Source organism: Electrona antarctica (assembly GCF_951216825.1).
Source record: "Electrona antarctica genome assembly, chromosome: 17".
NCBI classification, from domain to species: Eukaryota; Metazoa; Chordata; class Actinopteri; order Myctophiformes; family Myctophidae; genus Electrona; species Electrona antarctica.
Genome location: NC_136798.1, coordinates 4,303,596 through 4,319,459, shown reverse-complemented (window position 1 = coordinate 4,319,459; position 15,864 = coordinate 4,303,596). Strand labels below are relative to the sequence as shown.

At 45.0% G+C, this 15,864-nt stretch overlaps 1 protein-coding gene across 2 annotated transcripts in view; it reads right to left on the bottom strand.

Annotated features, from left to right (window-relative positions):
- The window catches only part of jag2b (jagged canonical Notch ligand 2b), a 73,284-nt gene extending 60,244 nt beyond the window's left edge, over positions 1-13,040 (bottom strand). For both annotated transcript variants that reach the window (XM_079525832.1, XM_079525833.1), the window contains exons 1-2: positions 12,693-13,040; positions 11,753-12,070 (exon numbers count right to left, since the gene is read on the bottom strand). In XM_079525832.1, coding sequence (XP_079381958.1) covers positions 11,753-12,070; positions 12,693-12,761 — 387 coding nt within the window. In that variant the 5' untranslated portion in view covers positions 12,762-13,040. The remainder of the gene's footprint in view (positions 1-11,752; positions 12,071-12,692) is intronic.
- Positions 13,041-15,864: the final 2,824 nt, after the last annotated feature.

The window sequence follows — 15,864 nt, the reverse complement described above, 5'->3', positions numbered from 1 at the left end:
GATTGCTACTACAACCTTAATAATAGACAATTCATCAAAAATAAATGAAACCAGATATAATCATTAAAGGAAAGTCTATGCATGTACTATGAAAACTATTATCTCCATTTTCCAGCCATTCAGTTGCAACCCCCCCCCCCCCCCCCCTTTTTTTAATAAGCTGGGGAGCACTCTGTCTGTCCACACACACACACACACACACACACACACACACACACACACACACACACACACACACACACACACACACACACACACACACACACACACACACACACACACACACACACACACACACACACACACACACACACACACACACACACACACACACACACACACACACACACACACACACACACACACACACACACACACACACACACACACACACACACACAATAAAAAGAGAAAACACCCACAGACTTCTGTCAACATGGCTGCGGTTCCCTAGTCCCTAACCAACGTGTTCCCTAGTCCCTAACCAACGTGTTCCCTAGTCCCTAACCAACGTGTGGTTCCCTAGTCCCTAACCAACGTGCTCCCTAGTCCCTAACCAACGTGTTCCCTAGTCCCTAACCAACGTCTTCCCTAGTCCCTAACCAACATGGCTGCGGTTCCCTAGTCCCTAACCAACGTGTTCCCTAGTCCCTAACCAACGTGTGGTTCCCTAGTCCCTAACCAACGTGTTCCCTAGTCCCTAACCAACGTGTGGTTCCCTAGTCCCTAACCAACATGTTCCCTAGTCCCTAACCAACGTGTTCCCTAGTCCCTAACCAACGTGTTCCCTAGTCCCTAACCAACGTGTGGTTCCCTAGTCCCTAACCAACGTGTGGTTCCCTAGTCCCTAACCAACGTGTTCCCTAGTCCCTAACCAACGTGTTCCCTAGTCCCTAACCAACGTGTTCCCTAGTCCCTAACCAACATGGCTGCGGTTCCCTAGTCCCTAACCAACGTGTTCCCTAGTCCCTAACCAACGTGTTCCTTAGTCCCTAACCAACGTGTTCCCTAGTCCCTAACCAACGTGTTCCCTAGTCCCTAACCAACGTGTTCCCTAGTCCCTAACCAACGTGTGGTTCCCTAGTCCCTAACCGACGTGTGGTTCCCTAGTCCCTAACCAACGTGTTCCCTAGTCCCTAACCAACATGTGGTTCCCTAGTCCCTAACCAACATGTGGTTCCCTAGTCCCTAACCAACGTGTTCCCTAGTCCCTAACCAACGTGTTCCCTAGTCCCTAACCAACGGTTCCCTAGTCCCTAACCAACGTGTGACAATACAAGAACACAGCTTATAAAGCCATCCTTATGTCAGATTCACAACAGCAGTGCCAGTAGTACCTACTGACGTTGATTATGGAACAGTCAAAGCTGGGATTCTGAGCCGCCCTCAAGCATGCTCACTCTCTCTCTCTCTTAAACTCTGACAGTCTGGCTGGAAGCGCTGCGCTCAGTGTCATGAGCACCGGTCCGCACGTGACGGCACGACGGTGGGGAGGGGGAGGCGCCCGTGTATAGGCCCCCCCCCCAAAAAAGGCAAATAAAAAAAAAAAAGCTGCAAAATACCCCCACAATAAAGTCCTGGGTCCGCTGCTCGTGCACACGTGAAAGATCCCCCCACACTATCAGGTACTGCTTAGGAGAAACACTGGACATCAGGACTGGACTATCAGGTACTGCTTAGGAGAAACACTGGACATCAGGACTGGACTATCAGGTACTGCTTAGGAGAAACACTGGACATCAATGGCAATTAATGTGTTACATTAAATCACATTTTATAAACCAAAACAAAAAAAAGATTGTGATAAAACTGTGGCATCCACTTCCTCAGCTCTTCCACAAACCCAAGGGCTTGTCAATTTACCTCAAATGTAACCAAATGGACCCCGATTTCACCACTTAAGCCCTAAATAGCTGTCTACTTATAGTGCCATGATAGAAGCAACTCGTATACATGCCTGATCATTCTGAGACAAGTCAATGCAAAACTAATGCTTGGAATGGACTCAGAATCATGGAAACCCCTAGTTTGACACGTCACATGCTACTTAAAGCATAATTATTATTTTTTGCCTTAGCCTATAGGCTTTTAACCCATTCAGGCCTGACGTCAAAATAAATAAAAAAATAAATCATGACAATTTTCTGAAAGATTTCACATTTTAACAATGTGCCTCAATGCTATGAGCTTGTAGATCTGCTATTTTTCAATAGCTAAATTATAACATAATGTATGTAACCACCAAAAGGGGTTCCCGCTCAAAATGGGTTAATGGTACCCCAACTGTCAACCCCTGAATTTACCATGATCCACAATTTATAATTTAATATTTAATGTTATTTGGATGACCCTAAGATCATTAAAAAAAATCGTCATAAACAATGATTACTATTGCAATTTATTTTGGCTCACGCCTCTTTTTAGCTTAGATTGACTGTGTTACAACAGAATGTACTATAAGTTGTCATAGGACGGGGCAGTGTGCGGAAAATAGCATATCTACAAGTTTACAGTTAAAGCATACAGCACGTCGCGGGGCACGACACACTGTAAGCTTGTACAGTATATCTGCCATTTGCTGTACGACGAGGTACAACATTTAATAACTCCAGCTTGGGAGCGGAGCTGTTCTCAAATCACATTATTTCATTTTCGTGATTGCTGAGTTTACGGCTGATAGGAATATTTTGGCAATGTCGAGCTGCAACACAGCATAGCTCTGGTCCATAGCGTTAAGAGAAGTCCTGAACGCTAATGGACCAGAGCTATCCACAGCATAGCTCTGGTCCATAGCGTTAAGAGAAGTCCTGAACGCTAATGGACCAGAGCTATCCACAGCATAGCTCTGGTCCATAGCGTTAAGAGAAGTCCTTAACGCTATGGACCAGAGCTATCCACAGCATAGCTCTGGTCCATAGCGTTAAGAGAAGTCCTTAACGCTATGGACCAGAGCTATCCACAGCATAGCTCTGGTCCATAGCGTTAAGAGAAGTCCTGAACGCTAATGGACCAGAGCTATCCACAGCATAGCTCTGGTCCATAGCGTTAAGAGAAGTCCTTAACGCTATGGACCAGAGCTATCCACAGCATGGCTCTGGTCCATAGCGTTAAGAGAAGTCCTGAATGCTATGGACCAGAGCTATCCACAGCATAGCTCTGGTCCATAGCGTTAAGAGAAGTCCTTAACGCTATGGACCAGAGCTATCCACAGCATAGCTCTGGTCCATAGCGTTAAGAGAAGTCCTTAACGCTATGGACCAGAGCTATCCACAGCATAGCTCTGGTCCATAGCGTTAAGAGAAGTCCTGAACGCTATGGACCAGAGCTATCCACAGCATAGCTCTGGTCCATAGCGTTAAGAGAAGTCCTGAACGCTATGGACCAGAGCTATCCACAGCATAGCTCTGGTCCATAGCGTTAAGAGAAGTCCTTAACGCTATGGACCAGAGCTATCCACAGCAATGATTTTTGCGACGTAATGTAAACTGCTGGGTTTCCGTGGCAACAAGTGTTTTTGTGACACACACACACACACACACACACACACACACACACACACACACACACACACACACACACACACACACACACACACACACACACACACACACACACACACACACACACACACACACACACACACACACACACACACACACACACACACACACACACACACACACACACACACACACACACACACACACACACACACACACACACACACACACACACACACACACACACACACACACACACACACACACACACGAAACTGAGACCGTCAAGATTTCATGAAACCGTATTAAACCCTTAAAACCGCACAACCTTACTATAAAAGAGGTGGTTCCCAAACTTTCTAGCTCATGACCCAAAAGACAAAAATTAGACTTTGTCTGGTACCCAAACTAGTGAAAATAGCAGATCTTTAAGCTCACAACATGGTGCGAAGCAACGCGTTGTCTGCGAACCCAAACATGGGTCCCGATCCACTCTTAGGGGAAACGGTGCTCATTCATTCGAGGCGCAACAGAAAATAACCGTCCTGTGTCAAAGTATGAATCGGGCTTAGACGTTTACTGCTGGGAAATCTTTGGTATGAAATAGAGCTTAAACCATTTAGACAATTCTACAAATGTCTTCTAAATCCTGACAGTTTTCTGAAAAACCCATGTTTCTATGTCAGTTGTTCTCAAACATGTTCATGTCAAGAAACAAGCTTGTAGCGCGGCACTGAGTGCCATGCCGTGCTACTAGCTTGTAGATCTGCTATTTTTCAATAGCTAAAGTTTAAAATAATGGTTAAAAAAAAACACCAACAGGGGGTTCCCGTCCAGAATGGGATTAAGACACGTTACCAGCTGTTAACATCCCTCCTCCACCTGAGAGTTCAAACATCAAGCACCAATTAAACACACAGCCAGATGCAGCACATCATGAAGCACAAGCTTGTTTGTTATGACTCATTACCTTGGGGAGTCCTGCCTGTTGATTTGCCTTGATCAAATAATTGCCAAATCAATAGCGAGGACAGCAGAGTATAGTATGTGAGGCTTGAGAGTACATTTTGCCTTAAATATTCCTTGCAGGCCCGGACGGTAAGCTCAACGGGGTCCGGGCACCCTAGGCAGCTGAGCCAGCCTGACGGCGTGCCGCGGGTTCGACTCCCGATCCCGACGGCCTTTGCCGCATGTCTTTATGAGACCACTAAAAAAAAAAATTATAATACAGAAATCTGGGCACCTCAACAGTGCCATAGGCTTATGTACTCCCTGCCCCGCCCCATTGATGAAATCATTTGTAGCCCGGGAGCCAGGAAGGGAAGGTGATATTTGTCACACTGCATGTACTTCTACGGGCTGAGAGCGCCACCTGTCAACGGGGAGCGTTGGGCGGGAGGTGTGGTCCAAGTGCTCTACACCATGTCCTCACGGTGGGGGATCCTCACTGGCAGGTGAGCCAGTGGGATACAACAGCAGTGAAAACACACAGAAATCTGTGTGGGGAGGGATTTAATTGGCATATTGGGTGCTACCATCAGCAAGAGTACACATGTTACCAACAAGATGTATGTAAGTATGATGGAATGCCAAGGGTGAGCCAGAAAATAGCAGCCTGGAGAATGAGACTAGCAGGACACTGCCAAAGACACCAGGAGCTGCCAACCAGCAAACTAGTGCTGTGAGAACTGACACACGGGCACGAGAACGTCCCGCACTTACATATTGAGTTGTACTTGAACTTGAAATGTACTGTAATTCTGCAAACTGTTAATAAATCAATCAATCAAAAACATGTATGGATGTACTCGGGAACGGCGCGGGAGCGCAAAGCACCAACGAGCTGGCCAGATGTACAGTATGGAGAACCGGGATGACTGGAAGGGCTCGTCCCGAGGACGACCTATGGAGACTAAATTAGGGAGTAACCAGATAAAGAGCACAACACCAAATGATTTGTGCAAAAATTGGCGAGAGTGACCGCACTCTCAAGTGTCCTGTAGTAAGTATATAAAGTAGTACAGTAGATGGAAAAGGATACCGGTACATCTAGCCAGTGAAATTCGACTGTGTATATAATAGTTTTCTAGGGACCCCCTATTTCATACATTATCAGGTGTATAGGAGATTTCTGCCAAATACATACATTTTAATTGTACCTAATAATAAATTCAGATAAGAAACCAAATGATGAAGGCCACTGTGTTAATGGAAGCATACACTTGCCATAGAAGTGCATTTAAAAGCCATCTGTAGGTTTAAAAGAATGGTCTTAACTAAACAAGAGCTCATGTGTAGACTATGATAAACTAATAAGGCAAATTAAACGTACCCTGTGCCTTCTGCCTTGCGAGTGGCTCGGCAGAGAAACCTCCAGGGCACAAAGTGGAGGAGGGAGGAACCACGACAACGGAACATAATTGTTTACTAGAGGCCTATCAAACTGTCTCCTAGCAACTGCCCCGGCAAGCTCCCCAATCAGGTGTGTCTAACCGTGGCAGTTCTGGTTAGCCTTGGGTTTTGTGTGTGTGTGTGTGTGTGTGTGTGTGTGTGTGTGTGTGTGTGTGTGTGTGTGTGTGTGTGTGTGTGTGTGTGTGTGTGTGAAACATGGCTTTCTAGGCTCATACGCAGTGGCTCAATGCACAGCAAGACGAAATAGTAGCCACTGCCTGCCAATTCATGTACATAGCCTACAGCTACCGCGATCAAGCCAATATTCAAATTATTTTGGCCATATTCCATATAGTAGAAATAGTAGCCATTGCCTGCCAATTCATGTACATAGCCTACAGCTACCGCGATTAAGCCAATATTCAAATTATTTTGCCCATATTCACAGCAAGAAGAAATAGTAACCACTGCCTGCCAATTCATGTACATAGCCTACAGCTACCGCGATCAAGCAAATATTCAAATTATTTTGGCCATATTCCATATACAGCGGTTCTACACATCATTCTCAAATGAATGATAATCTCGACGATAGTCCACCCCGTTCTTCAAAAGATCCACTTTTCCAGAGCAGTTCTTCTGACATTCTGTGCAAAAATATTTAACGGGAAAGGGCAGCAGTGTGCAAGGACCATAACTTCTACAGATGATATTAGAGTTCATTAAAGAACCACTGCAGTTATAAAGGAGTTGGCCAGTGCAAATCAAAAACTAGAAAAAGTGACCCTCTGGACACAGGTTTCCACCAGATTCCATTCCAGGTCATGTTGTGGCCTCATGGTGGCGCTATAATAGGCCAATGTGAAAAGGGTGCCATTTCTTTCTTTGATGGCAATTGAATGATTCGAGGCATTTTGCAATGATCCACCCGTTGGTGGCGCTAGAACAGGCAAATGTGAAAAGGGTGGGATATATTCCTCAGCCTAGTAGAAAAGTGTATGAAAGATTTCACGTAAATTGCACGCTGCATTCATGATTTGAGGCTTTTAGTTCAAAACTGGCCAATCCTGCAAACTTTGAAAGCCAATTAGGATGGAATATGAATATGGAATATTTGCGGGATATTTGGACAGAATCTGCAGGAGTAATATAAAAAAATGTGTTTTCCTCCTGGCGGCGGTGGCGCTATAAAATGCAGATGTGAAAAATGCAGGTCAAAGTTTTTTCCTTTTCCTTGCATGCAAGGTATGACATTAATTGTCAAAATTCCATTTTTGCCACAGACACACAAAAATACCATAGTAAACAAGTGTCATAACCCAGAGACTGATCTAACTAACATTATAATGGTGTGTAAAACAGAACTTTAAAAATCTGCCACAGACAAGACCAAGACCCAGACACATTTGTACATGTTGGTGACCCCTGGGGTATGACATATACGTGGTTTGTCCCAATACAGAGCAGATAGATGTACTACATACATACACGGCTCACTGTCTTGTCCAGCTGGGACAGAAAGACTGAGAGCAAGAGAGAGCGTGAGAGTGACAGAGAGATTCCAACAGCAATTTCATTAGCCACCAAAAAGGAAGGAACTAGGAAGACTCTCCGGAACTGCGTGACACAGTATGGGCCGACAAGATGGAACTGCGTGACACAGTATGGGCCAACAAGATGGAACTGCGTGACACAGTATGGGCCCACAAGATGGAACTGCGTGACACAGTATGGGCCGACAAGATGGAACTGCGTGACACAGTACGGGCCGACAAGATGGAACTGCGTGACACAGTACGGGCCGACAAGATGGAACTGCGTGACACAGTACGGGCCGACAAGATGGAACTGCGTGACACAGTACGGGCCGACAAGATGGAACTGCGTGACACAGTACGGGCCGACAAGATGGAACTGCGTGACACAGTATGGGCCCACAAGATGGAACTGCGTGACACAGTATGGGCCCACAAGATGGAACTGCGTGACACAGTATGGGCCCACAAGATGGAACTGCATGACACAGTATGGGCCCACAAGATGGAACTGCGTGACACAGTATGGGCCCACAAGATGGAACTGCATGACACAGTATGGGCCCACAAGATGGAACTGCGTGACACAGTATGGGCCCACAAGATGGAACTGCGTGACACAGTATGGGCCCACAAGATGGAACTGCATGACACAGTATGGGCCCACAAGATGGAACTGCGTGACACAGTATGGGCCAACAAGATGGAAACACAATCAAGCCATCCATGAAGTCTGATTTATCCTTAGTTGCACGCTGGTGTTGCACACCGATAATAGCCAATCTGCAAGCTCAAGTCACAACGCATCATGAATGATTAGCTTGCCTTGTAGATCTGCTATTTTTGTAAATAACTATACACTAGACTTGAAAAGTGACACAACATGAGCCACTGATCATGTAGTGTAGTTTCATATTGCTTTACACTGTCCCTTGTGCCGGCCGGCATCTAGAGAACTATACCCTGTAGGCCTGTACCTGCATCTACTCTAGATAACGATAGAGGAAACTCAATAATAGGACTCTACTTCTAGCCTAGCAAGCACACTCAAGCTTCTCCAGTCAAGTCTAGGACCCCCCTTTTTAAGGTGTCTAATCAATCAAACAGAATCCGATTAATTATCATCGAAGAGCATACCTCATAAATGTAGCTATATATTTGTATATAACTATAATGGAGGTACCCACACTGTATGTCAGTGACCTGAATTTTCTCATGTGAATTACAATAAAATAAATAACTTTGCTATGCACAATTATTTCTATACCTACCAAACACCCATACAGTAACTAATACAATAGACATTACCTTACGACTGTCTCTATGGTACATAGATCATAAACAGGACTTTAGAGGGTGTCTCCCCATGAATTCAAAACCATAAAACCAATTGCAGAGTGTACCGGGCAACAGTAAGCCAACTGTGGTTGATCTGGCTGACAAGACAAGCCAGAGCTGGAAATGCCTCTAGGAGCATTATTAAGGAAGCGTTTCTTAAGCACAGATAAGCATCACACAGCACGAGTACTATCGTATGCCTGGCAGCAACGCATACACATACAATAAAGTCAGACTTATTTGTGATTGCATCGTGCCAGTGGGCCAATAACCGGAATGAGAGGGACGGGGGGACACACACATGAGTCCGCTCCCTCTGGGTATGGAAGTGGCCTAGCCAAGAGAGAAAATAGCAAAATGACAGAAGAGAGAATCTACATGAGCATTGAGCAAAGACAGCATTCCTATGACTACAATATAGAGTCGTGACAGACAGCGGAGTCCAGTCCATGCTGGCTTCCACAGGGCTGGGACTGGGCAGCTGGCCAGCAGGAGACAGTCAACTACACTGTGCATCTTTGTTTCTTCAGTGAGAAGCAACAATGCCACAGCCAGTAGCCCTGTAGGGTTGTTGTGACATCTGGCACTGGAGCATAGTGCACTGTTATCAGCCACGAGCCACTTAGCAGGATGACAGCAGAACCAGAATAGGTCTCTCCACCTCTGTCTGGACTCTGGAGGTGCTAAAGTCAATATGTCAAAATAATACAAAAAAAGGACACAAGGGTTTATCCCAAGTTCATATCATCCAAGTTGGTCATTGGATGTAATGGGTGACACAAATACGGCTTGTGTGGATGATGAGCACCAAACACAAGAGGCAACCCCTACTGTGTAGCACAACAATAAAAAGATATGAAGGATTGATTTTAGGGTATGGTTTCAGACACACAGGTATGAGCGTACTGCTAAGACCAGACCCATTCTGGCCTGGACTCTGGACTGATTGTTTCAAGTTGGCAGTCTGTATAGTGATGCATCGCAAAAAGTTTTCATTTTCACTGCAGTGGTCGAGCTGATGAAGCTTTTCAAGTGTTATCAATAATTGTCAGCCATCAAAGAGTCAATAATAAGTTAAATTACTAAACAGCTGTATTTTTTTTTTAAAGGCAGACATATCTGTCCATCCTCATTACTACCAAATTATTATCATCATCATCATCATCAGCATCATCATAGGCCTATAATAAATACACTACTGAGATCCAGTTTTAGAAATAGACACCATTAGAATAAGAATAGTGTGTACTGATAGTGACAGCCTTACAAGATCACAGAATGTTCAGTACAAAAAAAACTGGGTTAAGAGCACCATCTTGCACTTTTAATAGGCCATTAAGTAGCCTACCATCTGACACAAATGAATCTTACTTTTGCTTTGAGAAAAGAGACTATAGTAGTACCCTACTTTCTGTTCTACACGGCCTGCAGCATGCACAACATGACCTGCAGCATTTCTTTAGCCTACCCCAACGCCCGTCATACAACATTCAAAACATTCCATAAAACGCATCCAGAGTGTCATCATGGGACAACTGAAATCATTTTTTTTTTAAATAGTTCAACTCTCAGTCGCAGCCTAATTCAGCCTCATCTGATCTGATACATACTTCGTTTCACGCTGATGTTGCATACCGAAAAATAGCAGATATACAAGCACACCACACGTCACATCCGACGCAAGGTGTGCTTGTAGAGCTGCAATTTTACTGAGCATGACACCGGGTATAAAACTAGAAATGATCCATCCTCATCCCCTAGGGCTCCTTGAGGGAGTTCCAGGGGGTCCCCAGCTAAATGATAGTTTGGAACTAAATGGACCCTTTATGGGTCTGTAACTCTGAGAGTGTACAAATGGAACCAAATGGACCCCAGTGGTTCCCAAAGTGGGGCCCAGGGCCCCCCCCCCCAGGGGTCCTTGAGGGAGTTCCAGGGGGTCCCCAGCTAAATGATAGTTTAGAACCAAATGGACCCTTATTGGTCTGTAACTCTGAGAGTGTACAAATGGAACCAAATCCATTTGTACACTCTCAGAGTTACATTAACATTGATTTTACAATATAAATTAGGGGTCCCAGAGATAGAAATGCCATTAAATGGGGGTCAGACGGTCCATAGACTAATGCATGTCAAACTGGTGGGAAATTAAGCGGTTGAGAATCACTGCTAAAACTCTTATCTTATGGGCGGTATAGTCCCCCCTGGCATATCTCTTCGAATGGTGGTCCGCAGGCTAATCTAGTGTCAATTTGGGGGTCCTCCTTGACATGAAAAACTTTGGGAACCACTGCTGTAGCCTGTACATCGACTTCTTCTTCTTATTAACAACAGCCATCACTCATCCTGCGGTGAGAAGCATCATTTGCGCCGTAGGGGCCACCTGGCACCCAGACAGACAGCAGCAGAGCAGAGGCTTGTGCCGAGAAGTAGTGAGGTGTCAAAACCAGCCAACTATACCACCATCATCATCACCACGGTATTACGATCAAATCCACTGCCTGGAGGCACCAATCATTCTGTCTTATGAACACCGCGTCTTTCAGACTGCTAAAGAAAGGCTCACAACAAGAACATGAGACTCGTTTATCGTTGTTTTACAGGAGGATTAATAAAATAGACCAAAGAAGAAAGACCCATTCCTTGTACAAGCAGCACAACGCAATCTATTCTATAACATAGACGAGTTTCCACTCCTCAAACACCTACACCATGCATACACCCACACACAGTCCCACACCCATACATACATACACACACACCACCACCAATCTAATTAGCCTATCGTGGCCTTGGCAGGTGCAGGTTTGTGGACTGGAACAAAGCCAACCTCATGCATCACGGCAACTTTAAAATAGGAGCCCAGATAGCATTCGGAAGCGCTGTATGTGTGGCTTTGCAACTGGATCCGTATGGAAGAACATGCAATCGCTCTTCTTAATGGCTTAATTGGAACAGAGCACAGTCACACAGTCACACACACACACTCACCGGCCACGCGAACTGGAACGGAATCATTATCTTGCCGGCGTCGTCGACTTTATTGGGGTTTTTCGTGCTCCTGAAAGACAACATATTTCCACCGAGCACGTCCGTGCGCCCGTCCCCGAACGTGCAGTGTCCCGTGGTGGTGACCTCCGTCTGGTATTCCTTTAGGCAGATCTTGAAGTAAGTGTCGCACTCGTCGCGGCTGCAGCGCAGGTCCTGGGAGCTCCTGGCGCCGTCGCAGCACTCCCCGTCCGCCAGCTCTCCGTTCACGTTCTCCACCGAGATCAACTGGAGCTCGAAATAGCCGGTTGAGTGGCAAATCTTTAACAAAATAAAAATAAAAAATAAAAATTTAGAAAAGTGTAAGAAGAATTTAAGACTGCACACACACACAAGCATAGAAATAACATAGGTGCGTAAAATCATTAGATACACGGATATGATTTTTGTTTTGTTTTAATATTGGGTTACAATTACATCATGAGCATTTATTTATTTAAACCCATAGCCAGTCAACAATTTTAGATAATTAAACGCTCGAGATAATATGGGGGTGGTGTGGTGTAAATGAATCGTTGCAGCAGCAGGCAATTGATGCAATGCAACTTAGAACTTGTGCGCGCGTGTGTGTGTGTGTTGTAGGCTACTGTAGGCCTGCTAATTCTAAAACATGTAAGGCACACAGCTTGACAAAATGGAGAGAGAGTAGCCCTACATTAATTCCGCAAGACTTCAATCTTGTCCATGGTAACACATGATCACATGTTAAACTGACGGGCCCAATTATCGATTAATATGATGCGAATAATATACGCAATATTGGAAAGCAAATAAGGTGTCCACGCCCACCAACTTTTGACATTGCCCGTTTTAAGGTGCATCCCCAATTTATTTGACAGCATAATATTTTTTTGCAAAACAGAAGCCCTAGCTATCTTCTTACCTCGGTCCATAACGTCAACAGCAGGCATACTCTTGGGAGGCAATTCCTAATCCTTGTACGATCCCACATGCCTCCGATTAATTAGAGTGACATAGGGGGAAAAGCGATCAAAAACGACAGAAGGCCGTTTACCGGCGACCAGTTCCGCCACTCCTGACATGCAAAAAAAATAATCAAATGCGTTATTTTCTCCAACATGTATGTCCAAATTTCGCCGAAAGCATTACAACATGCGTGTTGTGTGCGAGCGAGCCCGTTTGCAAGCGTTGAGTAGTGTCCCTCCGTCAAATCTCTCCACACAGCAACTGTCTCTCACACACACACACACACACACACAGCACGCCTGAGGAGAGGATGTCTGCGCTGATTGGCAGCTCTACAAACCACTTAGAAATCCGCCTGCGGCCAGTCTTTGAGCCAACCGGATTATAGAGGGGGCGGACGATAGCAGCTACCCAAAACTTGAATTGCATTTCTTTTTAATTAATATGGGGGGCTTGATGATGATGACAAGCCGCATCACAGACAGCATGGCAAACTCAATAGAAATTTAAATTAATTTAATCTAGACGATCGCTGCAGATCAAATTTCTTCGCTTCTTAATTATTGCAGTCAATTAAACCGAGTGAATACAGTCTCACCATTAGCCCTACTACACCAATCTGTTAGGCTTTTTTTCGTCTTCCTCTCCCCCATCTATTAATAATAATAATGTATTTTGTATAATGTAGGCTATACTATGCAGTATAATGCACCGACGCAATGAGTTACACATTTAATTTCAATGTAAGACTTGCAATTGCAGCAGCAATTCACATGACTTGGACCACTTTTTGTGAGCAGTCTGTCTATGTACAATGGATGGATGCCAGGCGCACACCATTCAATTGCCTCAATTGCAGTAGTTCAGAGCGCCCTCTTCCGTGAACATAGCTACAGCCAATGAACCGACAATGCACTGACGGTATGACCCCTTTTCCACCGGCCGGGAAGGGGGAACCAACCGGTGGAAAAGCGGTCTATGTGGATTAGATTCTCTGTCCAGTGCAGACAGGGGCTGTGGGGGTGAAATGTTACGTAGCAATAATGTCTTGCATAATATTATTTCCAACATATTAAAAAAAAAAAAAAGTTTAATCATTTGTCACATCTCTAACTGTGTATAATTTCTTTCCTTTCACTTTCTCAACCCACATTCACTCTTGAATGAAAATAACTTATTAACCACACACATGTAGGCCTACATGTAGCTATAGGTGTGTCCATAGCCTCCATAAATAATAGTAGCCTACCCTTGTATGTTTTTGATTGATTGATTGAAGAATTTATTAACAGTTTGCAGAATTACAGTACATTTCAAGCACAAACTCAATACAAAGGCTGTTAACTGTGAGTGGACGACCCAATTAAGCATTACACTTGTTTCCAATAGGGTCCACCATGTTCAAATCATCAAAACATTTAGAGACGTACAAATAGACACTTCTATAGACAGAACAGGAATTCATCATGTGTGTAGTACAATTAAGAATATCCAAATAAAAGGTACAAAATAAATAAAGAAATAAGATTCACTGAACAATAATAAGCCCCTCAAACTAAAATAAGAATTGTAACTCCCATTATTCCATTCATAAAAAGATGTGCCCAGATTAGCCACATGTAGCATTCTGCAGTGCAGCTGTCCCCCTCCTGTCTGAACAGCAAGCAAAACATTGGGCTGCCTATGCCTCACAAAGAGAAAAACAAAACCACGTTGACCAGTGGTTCGGAAACGTTTTCATGTCGAAGATCCCCAAATTATGCTGCCTATTTGTCTCTGGACCCCCATCTGAAAATATGCCAAACTAGGCCCCCATGGCAAGATTTTTGTTGTTAAATGTACAGTTTGAAAAACATTCAAGATTTGTCAATTTGTTTTCAAGACATGAAAAGATAAAAAAAGGGGGTCCAAATAATTAAGGCACTCTGTTCCAGTGAAGCCTTTATTTTATGGCATGGCAAAGATCATTCAAAATGGACCAACGTGTTTGGGCTACAAGCCTTCGTCAGGGTACGGTCCCATGGGACCCTTCACTTCACTGGAACAGAGTGCCTTGGACCCCTTCATCAGGGTACGGTCCCATGGGACCCTTCACTTCACTGGAACAGAGTGCCTTGGACCCCTTCGTCAGGGTCCCATGGGACCCTTCACTTCACTGGAACAGAGTGCCTTGGACCCCTTCGTCAGGGTCCCATGGGACCCTTCACTTCACTGGAACAGAGTGCCTTGGACCCCTTCGTCAGGGTCCCATGGGACCCTTCACTTCACTGGAACAGAGTGCCTTGGACCCCTTCGTCAGGGTCCCATGGGACCCTTCACTTCACTGGAACAGAGTGCCTTGGACCCCTTCGTCAGGGTCCCATGGGACCCTACACTTCACTGGAACAGAGTGCCTTGGACCCCTTTGTCAGGGTACGGTCCCATGGGACCCTTCACTTCACTGGAACAGAGTGCCTTGGACCCCTTTTCATGTTTGAACCCTTGCCAACGAGCACCTGTATTCAGTTCACAACAAAGGATCTTCTTTCCTCTATTCAATTGTTTTCAAGACATTTTGAAATTTGCAGATGTAGCTTGTAGATGTGCTACTTCCAAATATCCGGTGTGATATATAGGTTTAAAGTGGTTGAACTGATTTTGATGCTATATTAACTCCTTCTGCTGGGGACCCCCTGAAACCTCCTCAACCTGGACCACACTTTTTAAAACCACTGTGTTTCGACAGCCCCCCCCCCCCCCCCCCCCCCCCCTCCTATCTCTGTGTCTGTCTCATCAGCCGACTGCCATGTCATCAGATAGGCCTGAAAGGAGTGTGATAGCCCGAACCGCCACGCTCACTCTGGCTGGAACGTTTCGCACGCTGTCACAAGTGGCTGTGTGTGTGCCTTAAGTTCCATCACACCTACTAAAGGGCCCGAGGTGCTGAAGGGCATGTGCGTGTGTCTTGCGTGCGCTAGTAGTGGGTGTGTGCATGTGTTTGTATGTATGTGTGTGTTTGTGTGTGTGTGTGTGTGTGTGTGTGTGTGTGTTCTAGTCTATATACTCTGTCTCAGTGTCTTTCTATATATAGAGTATCTGCTTTTGTGTGTGTGTGTGTGTGTGTGTGTGTGTGTGTGTGTGTGTGTGTG